The 12,622-nt window shown below is 59.1% G+C and overlaps 1 protein-coding gene across 13 annotated transcripts in view; it reads left to right on the top strand.

Annotated features, from left to right (window-relative positions):
- PLEC (plectin) overlaps positions 1–12,622 on the top strand; it is a 59,029-nt gene that overhangs the window by 12,288 nt on the left and 34,119 nt on the right. For 4 of the 13 annotated variants that reach the window (XM_064384707.1, XM_064384706.1, XM_012473330.2 and 1 more), the window contains exon 1: positions 11,965–12,493. The exons of 7 other annotated variants lie outside the window; for them this stretch is intronic. In XM_064384707.1, the coding sequence (XP_064240777.1) occupies positions 11,965–12,493 (529 nt within the window). Of the gene's footprint in view, positions 1–9,082; positions 9,163–11,964; positions 12,494–12,622 lie in introns of those variants that run through there. 2 more of the 13 variants (XM_012473342.2, XM_012473343.2) reach the window with 1 other exon arrangement.

The following is a 12,622-nucleotide window of genomic DNA, read 5'->3' as shown; positions in this document are numbered from 1 at the left end:
CGTAAAACTAGAAAGCAAATTTTATGCCTCCAAACTGCAATGCTAGGTTAGGCATAGATTAGACATCACTATTCCCAAAGGGAGAAATATAAAGGAATAAAGCGGTTGCCAGTCCCAAGCGAGTCTGAGATCCAGCAGGGTGAATTCCATGAGGCTTCCAGGCCCGGGAAGGCCCCTCTGTGGCCGCTCCCCGCTCGGTACCTGCAGCTCTGCTGGCTTCTGCCTCTAGGCCTGAGGCTCGACCTCGGAGTCATTCTTCCTTTTTCTGGAAGGGCAGCACATGCTTGTAGCCGCCTGGGTCTGTCATCCTGTTTCTTGCCTGTAGACTTGCAGAAGCCCAACACCTTCCTTCATTTCATCCTGTCTCTGTCCCCTTCAATCCAGGTGGAGAGTGCTTCTGCTGGTACAACATTCTCATAAACCTTCTGGGTCTCCCTTGTATGTCACAGGGAGCCAGGCCGTTAGAGAGAAGGGTTCACTCGGATCCTCCCTGGATAATCTTGGCTCTGTTTCTGGTTTCTGCTGAGATAGGTGAATGGACCCACGAGTCACACGCCTCATCTCTCCAGAGGTGGCTTTCTCGGCAGAACACACTTTCCTAACAGCGAACCTCCCAACATTATCACTTGCAGTCTAAACGGGCTGCACGTGCCCCAGGTCACCCGTGCTCGTTCCTCTTTGCTTACTAGTTCCTCCCTCAATTTCTCTCTTTCTTCCTGTGCTTCACCATCAGCAGCGAGAAGCAGCCAAGCCACACCTTCCACACTCTGCTTGGAAAGCTTTTCAGCTGAATTTCCAAGTTCATTGCTTACTAGTTCTGTTAAGCATGCAACAGGGAACACGATTCAGCCAAGTCTCGCTTCAGTGTAAGAAGCACCTTTCCAATGGCACGTTCCTCATTGCCTTCTAAGGCCTCACCGGAAGCACCCTTAATACGCGTATTTCTGCCAAGTCTGGTTGGACAGGCTAGGCTCTCTTTTATCGTGTGCCTCAAAATGTCCCGGCCTCTGCTTACTACCCAGCTCCAAAGCCACATCCGCGTTTTCAGATACTTGTCACAGCAGCACCCACTCCTGCTCACCGTCTGTATCGACTCCCTGTGATTCCCACAGGCAAGAGTCACAAGCAGAGTGCTCTAAAACAGTAGAAACGGATCCTTTTACTGCTCTGGAGGCCAGAAGTCAAACTCCCGGCATCGGCAGGCCCACGCTTTCTCCGAAGGCGTTGGGAGGAGCCGCCCGCCTCTTCCAGTCCTGCTTCGTGGCTTGTCCCTGCCTTGGTGTCTCTCCTTGTCTGAGGACACTTGTTTTTGGATCTGGGGCCCACCCAGGTAATCCAGGATGATCTCATCTCAGGATTCTTTACTTAATTACATCTGCAGAGACCCTGTGTCCAAATAAGCCCACATTTATGAGCTCCAGGGACACGGACATATATTTTTGTGGCCACCATTCAACCTACCCCCAGCCATCCTTCAGGAGTGCGTTAATGTGGAACCTATGTTCCACAGTCATTGTTTTAAACAGTGTGTGCACTGGGCATGGTGGCACATGCCTGTAATCCCAGCACTTTGGGAGGCTGAGGTGGGAGGATCTCTTGAGCGTAGAATGTCAAGGCTGCAGTGAACCTGGGCTACAGAGCAAGACTCTGTCTCCAAAAATAAAAAAACGGAAAAGCATGCACAGCGGTCTTTAGTTGTGTCAATTTATCTATAATTTCATAATTTAACGTTATGCAGTATTTTAGACATATGTAACTTGTTTTACTTAGTGATACTGATACAGCTTGGACGTGTCTCCGTAACATTAATTTACAATACCGCATTCCTCTGTATGGCAAAAGTGATCAATCCATTCTCATAGGACGTTGAGCTTATTATTATTATTATTTTTAAAGACGGGGTTTCACCATGTTGGTCAGGCTGGTCTTGAACTCCCTACCTCAGGTGATCCGCCCGCCTTGGCCTCCTAAGTGCTTGGATTACAGGCAGGAGCCACCGCGCCCGACCTATTTTTTTTTTTTTTAATATTAGAAACTGCTGCAGTGAACAGCGCTGTAGCTGGGTGGTTGTGCGTCAACATGACTGGTGTTAAAAATGGAATTTCTGGGGCAATCGGTTTTCAAAATTTAAGCTTTATTTACACCAATATGCCATTTTTTACCTACCGTATTGGCAAAAATAAAAAAAATCTGGATTTCTAGGTTCTGTTGGTGAAGCTGTGGGAACCAGGCCAGAGAAAGGTCTGTCAGAGCCACAAATGCAGCGTGTGTCAACGCAGAAGACGGCGCCGGCCTAGGTGTGCTCAGAGGCTGGCCCCACACGTGCGGCTCTGCACGGCCAGGGTCGAGGTCCCTGTGCACAGCAGCCTCCAGCTGCGGGGTGCGTGGGAAAGCAGGGGCAGAACGCTGCCCGGGAGATTTCACCGTTTGTGTTGAAAGGGAGAAAACCAAGAATCATATGGTATTTGCTTGATTTTCCGTAAAGAAATTCTGGAGAAATAACTAGGAAGCCGCTAACAGTGATTTTCACATCGCGTGTGTGGGTGAGGGGAGACGGAGGAGGAGGGGAGCGACGCTTGTGTCTTGCTCAGTGTTTGAGTCACATGAATATTTTCTATTCCAACACGATTGTTATTTTATTTTTTTAAAGTTTAGTGAAGGGAAGAATGTGAACTGTTATAAGTTGTTTTTTTCTTGAGACGGAATCTTGCTGTTGTCACCCAGGCTGGAGTGCAGCTCACCGCAACCTCTGCCTCTCAGGTTCAAGTGATTCTCCTGCCTCAGCCTCCTGAGTAGCTGGGATTCTAGGCACACACCACCACGCCCGGCTAATTTTTGTATTTATAGTAGAGACAGGGTTTCACCATGTTGGCTGGGCCGGTTTCCATCTCCTGACCTCAGGTCATCCACCCGCCTCAGCTGCCCACAGTGCTGGGATTACAGGTGTGAGCCACCAAACCTGGCCTAAGTTCTTTTTTTTTTTTTGAGACAGAGTCTCACTCTGTTACCCAAGCTGGTGTGTGCAGTGGCATGAGCTCAGCTCAGTGCAACCTTTACTTCCCAGGTTTAAGTGATTCTTGTGTCACAGCCTCCCAAGTAGCTGGGATTATAGGTGTGAGCCACCACCCCTGGCTAATTTTTGTATTTTTAGTAGAGATGGGGTTTTGCCATGTTGGCCAGTCTGGTCTAGAACTCCTGGGCTCAAGTAATCTGGCTGCTTCAGCTGCCCAAAGTGCTGGGATTACAGGTGTAAGCCACCACACCAGGTTTCAGACACAATTTTTAAACAATTTCTAAGTTGCTAGCTAGGTCTCGCAGTCCTTTCTCTGAGGGTCGTCCCTGTGGCAGTGCCCAAGTGAGCTGACTCCTCTCAGCTGCCCAGCACCCAGTGCTGGAGCTTCAGACAAGCCACATGGCCTCGCTGTCTGATGGGGACTTGTGTAGTGAGTCTCCTGGGAGCCAGTGGGAGGGTGAGCGGAACTGCGGCCGCGTCAGCACGTGGGTCAGCATGGCATCTGCCAGCTGGGCCCTCTGCACTCCGGACCCGAGCCTGGTCCTGGAGCTGTCCTGGAGCCCCGGCATGCCCTGCACCAGCTCTGACCGGTTGTCAGGTATCTTACTGCAGTGTTTTGTGCTGATGAAGGGTTTTTCCTGCTGTATTTTCCTAACTTGTTATTGCTGGCCTAAAGAAATCTCTCGGGTCTTTTAACAGCGTTGGAAGCCGGCCTCTCAATGAACTGTTTCTGAGCTCCAGTAAGTGGTGTGTTGAGTTGTTGCAGGTGCCAAGAGGAGGTGCTGACTTGGGTAAACACTGCCCATGTCCTGGCGCTGGACCCAGAGTGCGCCTGCACTGTCCGCATGCGCCCTCACGTGCCCTCCCCTCAGCAGCCCCGCCTGGCTCTGGGAGGGCGCCACACTGTGCCATGAGGGGCATTTGTTCTCGTGTTAACAGTGTACTCATCACCCCTGCTTACAATTGCTGGTTTTCATCAAATGCGTTACCAGCATTTTTGAGATGGAGATACAGGTTTTCTCCTTTAATCTGCTGGTGAAGTCAGTGATATTAACAGGGTTCTCGGAAGCACATCGTCCTTGAACTCCAGGAAATCATTTCTTCTCTTGCTCCGTGTTTCCCGTGGTGACACCTCTGTGTCTGGTGCTGGGCGTCGGTGTGGCAGACCTGAGAGGGCGGGAAGGGGGAGCCACCACAGCCGGGCGAGAAGCCTCCCTGCAGAGGCCTGGCAGGGTCCACCGTGCTGCAGAGGAGCGGGTGCCTGCGTGAGGACAGCCTCCAGAGGGCCGTGGTGGGACCAGCCTGTGCTTGGAGAGCGCTGGCTGCTGTGTGCCCGGGGCTTGGAGGTGGGGGGCAATGAGGGAGGTTGCCACTGTCCTTGAGGTGAAAAGGTGGTGGCCAGGCCAGGGTGTGGTGGAGACAGTGGGCACAGGACAGGTGTGAGAGGTATTTGGGAACGATGGGCCCCCTGATGGATGGGTCATGTGGGTGGGACCCAGGACCTTCCCCCCAAATTGGTCTCCAACAGACCCACGGTATTGAGGTTCTCTTGTACTGGGGTTGCAGGGGAGAGAGGAGATGGATGTGGCTTGGAGAGGTCACCCCTGTGCCTCCTGGGCCCTTACTGGGACCCCCCAGGAGCCCTGGTGGGCATCTAGACCAGCAGTGGCGGCCCTGGACCCCAGAGGTCCTGCAGGGTGGCCTGCCTGACTGAGCTCTCCCTGAGCCCTACTTTGCACAGGGTGGCTTCCAGAGAATGGAGACCCTCCTCCCGCCCCAGTCCCACAGCATCCACAGAGGCCGGGCCGTCGCTGGGCCAAGGCTGCAGGGCAGAGGCCTGGGGCAGGTGAGGTGTCTCCTCAGACCTGCTGCAGGCTTAGGCGGGGAACAGAGCAGGGCGCAGTGTGTCCAGAGGGCTGGGTGTGTGCGGGATGAATCCATGGCGGGTTTCACTGGGGCTGGTCTCCCTGGGGCTATTGCGGGAGGCCCCAGGTGGAGGTGTCTGCCTGTCACAGGTGGCCTCTGCATGGGATCACTGGGTCAAGGCCCAGTGGCCTGCTCCACCACCATCAGAGAGCCCCAGCGGGGCCGGCTGCCATGGGTCTAGGGGCTGGGTGGGTGTGAAGGCTGGGGGCAGGCATGGTGGTGGTGGGCAGGGCCTCAGGAGTGGGCCCATCCCATGTGCAGGTGTGGTGTGGGGACGGGGTTGGAGCCCCTTCTTGGCCTGGACCTGTGGGCAGGGCAGCCAAGGCCTCAGGGGACTGGTGAACAGGGGGCTGCTCTGTGCCCACACAGAGGGGTTGGGAAGGAGGGAGGGCTTTTCTGTGGTGCCTGGGCTCAACCCCAGTCCTGGGGTCCCCAGTGGGGTAGAGGATTTGGCTTTGCCCAGGGTGTGAGACCTGGCCAGGTGACCTGATGGCACCCCAGCTGGGCATGGGAGTTGTGCTGGGTTCGACCAGCAGAGCAGAAGCTAGAGGTAAGGGTTTTCTGGTGGCACTGGTGCTGGCGAGCCCGGCTGCAGCCTTGGGGTCCTTCCAGTTCACAGACCTGGACACACAGACCCACGTGCTTCTTCAGCAAGACTCATCTCTGACCCGTGAAATGGTTGCGGGGTCCCAGAGCAATGAGATCTCCTGGGCAGTGGCCGGGGCTTTGCTTCCCACGCTCCAGAGCTGCGTCACCAGGGTGTCCAGCTTCCCCTACCCCGGCTCCCTTTCCTCTCTGCTGTCTGAACCTCTTGCTCGCAGGCCCTTCGCTGCCAGCCTGGGGCCTGCCTGTCCTTTGAAATCCCTGGCTACGGCTCTGTCTCCAGGCGACCCCCTCCTGGCTGCAACCACCTCCACATTCTTGGGGGTTGCCTGGACTCGTTTTCTCTGCATCAGGGCCTTGATGCCTGTGGCCCCTCTTCCTGTGCTGCTGTCTGCAGCCTGTCCCCACATAGCTGTCCCTTCCTCTGGGAAGCCTGTGCCGGGAAGGAACCACAGAGCTGACTAATGTGCAGCTGGCTGAGCCTTTCCCAGGGTCATCGTGGCCGCCCCCACTTCCAAGGCTGCACCACTGTTCCAGGCAGGCTGGGCTGGGCAGTCTCAGGGGCTCCTTCACGGGACCTTGCAGCTGCTGCAGCTTGACTATAAGCCTCTGGCTGCAGGTAACCACAGGTGACCATGGTGGCCACTCACAGGGGGGCAGCTTAACTTCAGGGGGTAGGTTAAAGGCAGAGTCGCTGCGTGAAAACCTGTGTGCTCCTCCTCGGAACAGCTGTGTGCCCTCACCTTCTCATTAGCTTAAAACTAGGATCATATTTGTGTGTTTTTGAGTCAGTCTTGCTGTTTCCCAGGCAGGAATGCAGTGGTGCGATCGTGGCTCACTGCAGCCTTGGGTGGACTGGACTCAAGCTGTCCTCCTGCCTCAGCGTCCCAAAGAGCTGGGACCACAGGTGCACAGGCCACCATGTCAGGCTAGTTTTTTAGTTTTTGCAGAGACAGTGTCTCGCTGTGGTGCCCAGACCGGTCCTGAACTCCTGGGCTCAAGTGATCCTCCTGTCTCAGCCTCTGAAAGTGCTGAGCTACCACACCTGGCCAATCTTATAATATTCAATTTTATACATTTTAATCTTTAAAAGAAAATCTCCCTGGCTGGGCACTTCGGCTCCTGCCTGTGATCTCAGCACTTCGGGAAGCCAAGACGGGTGGATCACCTGAGGTCAGGAGTTCAAGATCAGCCTGACCAACATTGCAAAACCCCGTCTCAACTGAAAATACTAAAATTAGCCAGGCGTGGTGGCGTGCATCTGTAGTCCCTGCTACTCGGGAGGCTGAGGCAGAGAATTGCTTGAACCCAGGAGGCGGAGGTTGCAGTAAGCCAAGATCACGCCACTGCACTCCCTCCTGGGCGACAGAGCGAGACTCTGCCTCAATAAAACAAGACGAAACAAAACAAAACAAAAAATCTCCCTAGGCTGAGGAAAATTTTTATGCATTAAGTTTAAAAAATTGATCCGGACTAGGCAAGGTGGCTCACACCTGTAATCCCAGCACTGGGAGGTGGGAAGATGGCTTGAGCCCAGGAGTTTGAGACCAGCCTGGGCAACACAGACAGACAGTCTGTATAAAAAAGTACAAAATTAGCTGGGAGTGGTGGTGCACGCCTATAGTCCCAACTAATCAGAAAACTGAGCGGGGAGCATTGCTTGAACCCAGGAGGCTAGGGCCGCCATGAGCTGTGATTGAGCCACTGCATTCCAGTCTGGGTGACAGAGTGAGACGTCATCTCAAAAAAAAAAAAAAAAATGGCAATTTTTTTTTAATGTATAAACTTTTTAGATCTAGTTATAAATATCTGTCAGTTTCACTTGAGGTTTAATAAGGAAGTACTATTCACTTGCAGGCCAAATTTAGGTTTATCCAGACATAGGTTAGTAAAACATACCTAGGAATTTAGCAGTGGCACAATCTCGGCTCACTGCAACCTCCACCTCCTGGGTTCGAGTGATTCTTGTGTCTCAGCCTCCTGAGTAGCTGGGACTACAGGCGCACACCACCATGATGGGCTAATTTTTGTATTTTTAGTAGAGATGGGGTTTTGTCATGTTGGCCAGGCTGGTCTCAAACTCCTGACCTCAAGTGATCCACCTGCCTCAGTCTCCCAAAGTGCTGGGATTCCAGGTATGAGCCCCTGTGCTCGGCCCGGAATTGTGTTTTAATTCCTCACTTCACCGTTTTCCCTAAGTTTGCCAACTGCTTTTCCTGAGACTCCCCACACCCTGAGACTGGCTGAGTCCCGGGGAAGGCAGGGACAGGCGGAGACCCCAGAACTGCTGGGTCTGCAGCACAGGTGGGGCTGGCTCCTGGCTCTTTGCCCATTAGCTTGTACCTGTGGAAGCTGCCAGCCTCGATCCTGGGTCATGGACACGTCCTCCATGCCAGCCCCAAGCTGGTACACAGTGAGTCTGTTTGTAGGAGGGGAGGGGCTTGTGGGCGAAGGGAGAGGAAGGACCTGGCTGAAGACTGAGGCAGGCTGGTCACATCTTGTGGAGGCCATCCTGCCCTGCACTGCCCAGCACGATGGACTGGGGTGGGGTGAACCTCGGGGCCAGTGTTGAAGGGGTGCCCGTAGTGTGGGCAGGGCCCAGGCATTCCTCCGTGACTTCCTGTGTTGCAGTGAGTGAGGCAGAGCTGACCTCACCCTGCCAGTGCAACCTGCTCCCCCAGGGGTGGGCAGTGACACACAGTACTCCTGCGGGCTGAGGAGGCTGACCCTATTAGCCATAGGGGTGGCTGGATCAGAGCAGCTGCAGAGGGTCCCTGGTGGTAGTGGGGGAAGTGGGGGTGGGATGGAACCGCAGTGTCATCCTGGTGACAGTGGAGATGCTGGCGAGTGGGCATACTGAGGGGTGCAGCCAGCAGGACCTGTGGGGCTGCCTATGGGGCATCCTGAGGCTGGGTGGGAGAGGCAGAGGCCAGGGTGCAGGTTGGACCTGTCATCTTGGGAGCCAGTGTAGAAGGTGCTTGGCCCAGGGCTGCGTGGAGGGGAGACGCCCCGAGGAAGGGGCACACTGCTGGGGCCAGGGAGGTGGGAGGTGGCCATCCAGGGTCCTGGGGGCTTGATCTCAGCAGCCTGCCAGTCCAGGCACTGGAGTTGGGCCGGCTGAGGAGGTCACTGGGAGATCCGGATGGGTGTCTCCTACAGGGCATGGGTGGCGGCTTGGAGGCCCTCGAACCTGTGTCCCGCAGGACATTCTGAGCAGGGCTCGTGGCAGCGGACGCCGGGGTGCTGTGGAGGGGGGCCCGGGTCTGTGGATCTGTGGGGTGGGCCGTCCCAGAGCTCCTGGATCCGGCCTGGTGACCTAGCAGTCTGGCGGGGTTAACGGGGTCTCGTGCCCCAGAACAGCGGGCTGGGAGGGAGGGGTGCCCGGTGTGGCCCGGAGCATGCGCCCGGGGCGGCCCTGTCCGCTCATTGATCAGCTGAAGCCCCGCCCCTGGCCAGCAGGCCCTGCCCCCGGACCTCCGGGCTCCTCCCCCGGCTGCGGCGCCGGCCTGGGCAGTGCGGTGCGGGGTGGACTCTGCCTGGCGGTGGCACTGCCGCCCTCGGCCCCGGCGCAGGCATGGACCCCTCGCGAGCCATCCAGCACGAGATCAGCTCCCTCAAAGGTGCGGTCCCGGGGCCGGGCCCGAGCCGGGGGGCGCGGACCGCACGGTGACCTCCGGCCGGGTGCAGCGCACGCAGGGTGGCGGGCAGGGTCTGCCATCCCCGGGGCAACATTGCGGGTCACTGAGCCGCAGACTCGCCCCCAGACTCGCCCCGCTCCGGGCTCCTCCGGCTGGCTCGGGGTCCTCCGGGGCTGGCTCCAGCGGCTCCGCAGCGCTGCAGGAGCGTCGGGGGCGGGGCAGGGCGGGACTGGGTGGGAGCTCGGCCTTCACAGCGGGGTCGGCCCCTGCGCCCCGCCCGCCCCAGTTTGCTGCCCACAGCCTGGCGTCCAAGGGGCAGGGTAGTGCTGTGGGGACCACGGTGCGGAGGCGCCTGGCGGGCTGGCCCTGGGCAAGTCCACACTGCGGCTCTTTGTCTTGGGGTGGGGTGGGGGAGCTGGGGGCTGCCCAGAAGCTCTGACCGGTTGCTCAGGAAACCCGAGGGGGCCGCCCAGTCGCACACCATGGCCCTCCCAGTGCTGAATCAGCTCCCGCTTCGGTTCCCACAGGGTGGGGGCGGGGGGCAGTAGCTTCCACCCCGGGGTCCCGGCGCAGGGGCGTGTGTGCTTCGCGGGGGTCGTGTGCCGAGGAGGTGTGTGTTGCCAGGCGGGGTGGGGGTGGCGCACGCCGCAGGGGGGGCGTGTGCGGAACTGGCGGGATGGGCCGGGAACATTCTGCTCCGGGCTCCTCCCTGCGGCCTCCTTTCCCGCCTGCAGGCCCCTGGCTGGGGGGAGGGAGGGGATTCCGCCGAACCCCGCCCCCTCTCTCTGCTGCCCTGAGCCGGCTTGGGCGAGGCGGGGCTGAGGGGGCTGGCGGCCAAGCGGGGTTCAGGCTGAGCACCCCTGCAGGGCCGTGTTGGAGAGACCCTAAGTCCACGGGACCTTCCTTGGGTGCGCCTCAGGGTCATTTTGGGGCAGTGTGGGTATCATGGGTGATGCCTACGTTTGTTTGGTAGGGCGCTTGCAGATTGGGGGCGATTAAGTTGGGTAATCTTGCCAGGAAGATGCGGTGGGCCGTGTGGGGGGCGCTGAGGGACACACCAAGGGTAGGGACCTCTGTGGGCACAGGGCTGGGCAGGCTGGGACCCAGCTGGTATCGTTCCCAAAGCCACAGCCGTGGCGGGTGGAGGGTCCGCAGGTGCTGGTGGGTCAAGGGGCGTGGTTGCTTTGGCCCCCACATCTTCCCTGAGCCTCACCTCCTGAGGCTGGCCTCTTCCTGGCAGGGTTTGGCTTCATAGGAAGGGAGAGCCGTGCGGTAGCGAGCTGGCCCTGCTGGAGGGCTGTGGGCACAGTGGCTGTGCCTTCAGAATTTCCCCGCCACCACGCTTCTGTGCACGCAGGCGTGTGTGTGCCTCTGTGTGTGTGTGTGTGTGTGTGTGTGTCTGTGTTTGGAGCCTGCACCATGGCGCCATGGCGACGGCCCCATAAACCCGCCCCCACAAGCTTCACGTTGGCCGCCTGCCGGCTGCTGGCCAGCGCCTCCCACCTCGGGATCCCCCTTCCCCCCCCGCCCTATTTATAATCAGTTCCTGGGTTTGCCGTGCTTGGTGGGAAGGGGTGTGTCATCTTGGGGCGAGCAGGGATCCAGGTGGGGGTCCCTGGAGCACAACGTGGGACAGTGGGAATGTTGGGTGGGGTTCCCATGCCTGGACCCTTGGTGGGGGCGGTGGGGGGCGGTGTGATGATGGGTGTGGCTGGGCCAGGCCTGCAGGGCCTCGCAAGGCTGTTTCCTCTTCCCTTCCCTTGGGCCCTGGCCATCTCCTGGCGTGGCATTCTTCCACTCTGCAGCCATCCATCTGGCCCACAGACGGGCATTTGGGCTGCCCAGGGTGGGCATCTGTGGGCAGTAAGGACTTGGTGACTCTGATTCCCTGTGGCAGCTGGGAGTCTCTGGCCTCCGACAGCTGGGTTGGAGGTGGGGGTGGATGGAGGCGCCTCTCAGAGCCCTCTAGCTGGTGCTCTGCTCAAAGGGCTGTGGGCTTGGAGTGGCCACCCCTAATCTGGCCTGGAACGGGAAGTGTTAACCTGAGTGGCCACCGCCTCTAAGCCTGGTGTGTGGAGGTGGGGGTCTGTCGGTTTGCCTGCCTGATGGACAGCAGCAACGGTGCCTGCAGCCCATGTGCTCCGGCAGCTGCCCCCGGCCACCCTCCTTGGACTTCCTCCCCCAAGACCCCAGCTTCTTCCCCAGGCCCCAGTCCTCCCAGCTCAAGCCTCTCATCCCTCCAGGCCTGGCAGCCCAGCACCCCCCTTCAGATCCTTGTGAAACCAGAACCCACGCCCCTGCCGAGGACCCCTCCTCAGCCCCGCTGCCTGCTCTGCGGCCCTCTTCTTTAGACCCTTGGACCGTATCCGCCCCCACTCGCCCCAGCACAGTCTTAGGGACTTTGAAGGATGTGTTTAGAACCTGATGTCATTTCTGACGTTGGAGCCCTGGGGCCTGGTGGGGGAAGGGGCAGCTGTGGAGGTGGCGCTGCCTCTTGCGGTGCCCCCCACTCTGCAAGGGCCCCTTGGCTGTGGGTGGGAGGGGCCGCCGAGCTGCTGAGTCAGAGGGGGCCGGCCCGGCGTCCTGGAGGAGGGCGGGCGGCCGGCAGTGCCGGCAGGGATTGCACAGAGCCCCACGAGCCGCACAGCCGGGAGTCTGCGCCCTCGCGCTCAGCGCCCCAGCCTGCCTGCCTGCCCTCCCGTTGTGCGGGAGCCTCGTGCGGCCTTCTCGAGGTGTCCTGCCCTCTGCCTTCGCCCCTGCGCTGCCCTCCCGGCTCCAGCAGCCATGGTGGCCGGCATGCTCATGCCACGGGACCAGCTGCGGGCCATCTATGAGGTGCTCTTCCGCGAGGGCGTGATGGTGGCCAAGAAGGACCGGCGGCCCCGCAGCCTGCACCCCCATGTGCCCGGCGTCACCAACCTGCAGGTCATGCGTGCCATGGCATCCCTGCGGGCACGGGGCCTGGTCCGCGAGACTTTTGCCTGGCGCCACTTTTACTGGTACCTCACCAATGAAGGCATTGCCCACCTCCGCCAATACCTGCACCTGCCCCCGGAGATCGTGCCCGCCTCTCTGCAACGTGTGCGCCGCCCCGTTGCCATGGTGATGCCCGCACGCCGCACCCCACAGGTGCAGGCTGTGCAGGGTCCCCTGAGCTCCCCACCCAAACGGGGGCCACTGCCTGCGGAGGAGCAGCGTGTCTACCGCCGGAAGGAGCCTGAGAAGGTGTCACCTGAGACCCCTGTGGTGCCTGCCACCACCCTGGGGACCCTGGCCAGGCCCAGCCCGGAGCCTGCCCCTGCTCCAGCCACAGGTCAGCTGCACCCTGACCAGGGTCATGAGGGGTGGAAACTGGGGGTCTGGTTGTGGTTCCTTCGGACCTGGGCCTGGGTCGTAGTGGTCAGCTGGCGTGCGGAGTGTCGCTCACACCAGCAGGTGGCCC

The sequence above is a fragment of the Aotus nancymaae genome, unplaced genomic scaffold, assembly GCF_030222135.1.
Source record: "Aotus nancymaae isolate 86718 unplaced genomic scaffold, 86718_ANA_hifiasm-v0.15.2.pri h1tg000036l, whole genome shotgun sequence".
NCBI classification, from domain to species: Eukaryota; Metazoa; Chordata; class Mammalia; order Primates; family Aotidae; genus Aotus; species Aotus nancymaae.
The sequence above is the reverse complement of the archived record's forward strand: the minus strand, read 5'-3'. Positions and strand labels throughout refer to the sequence as shown.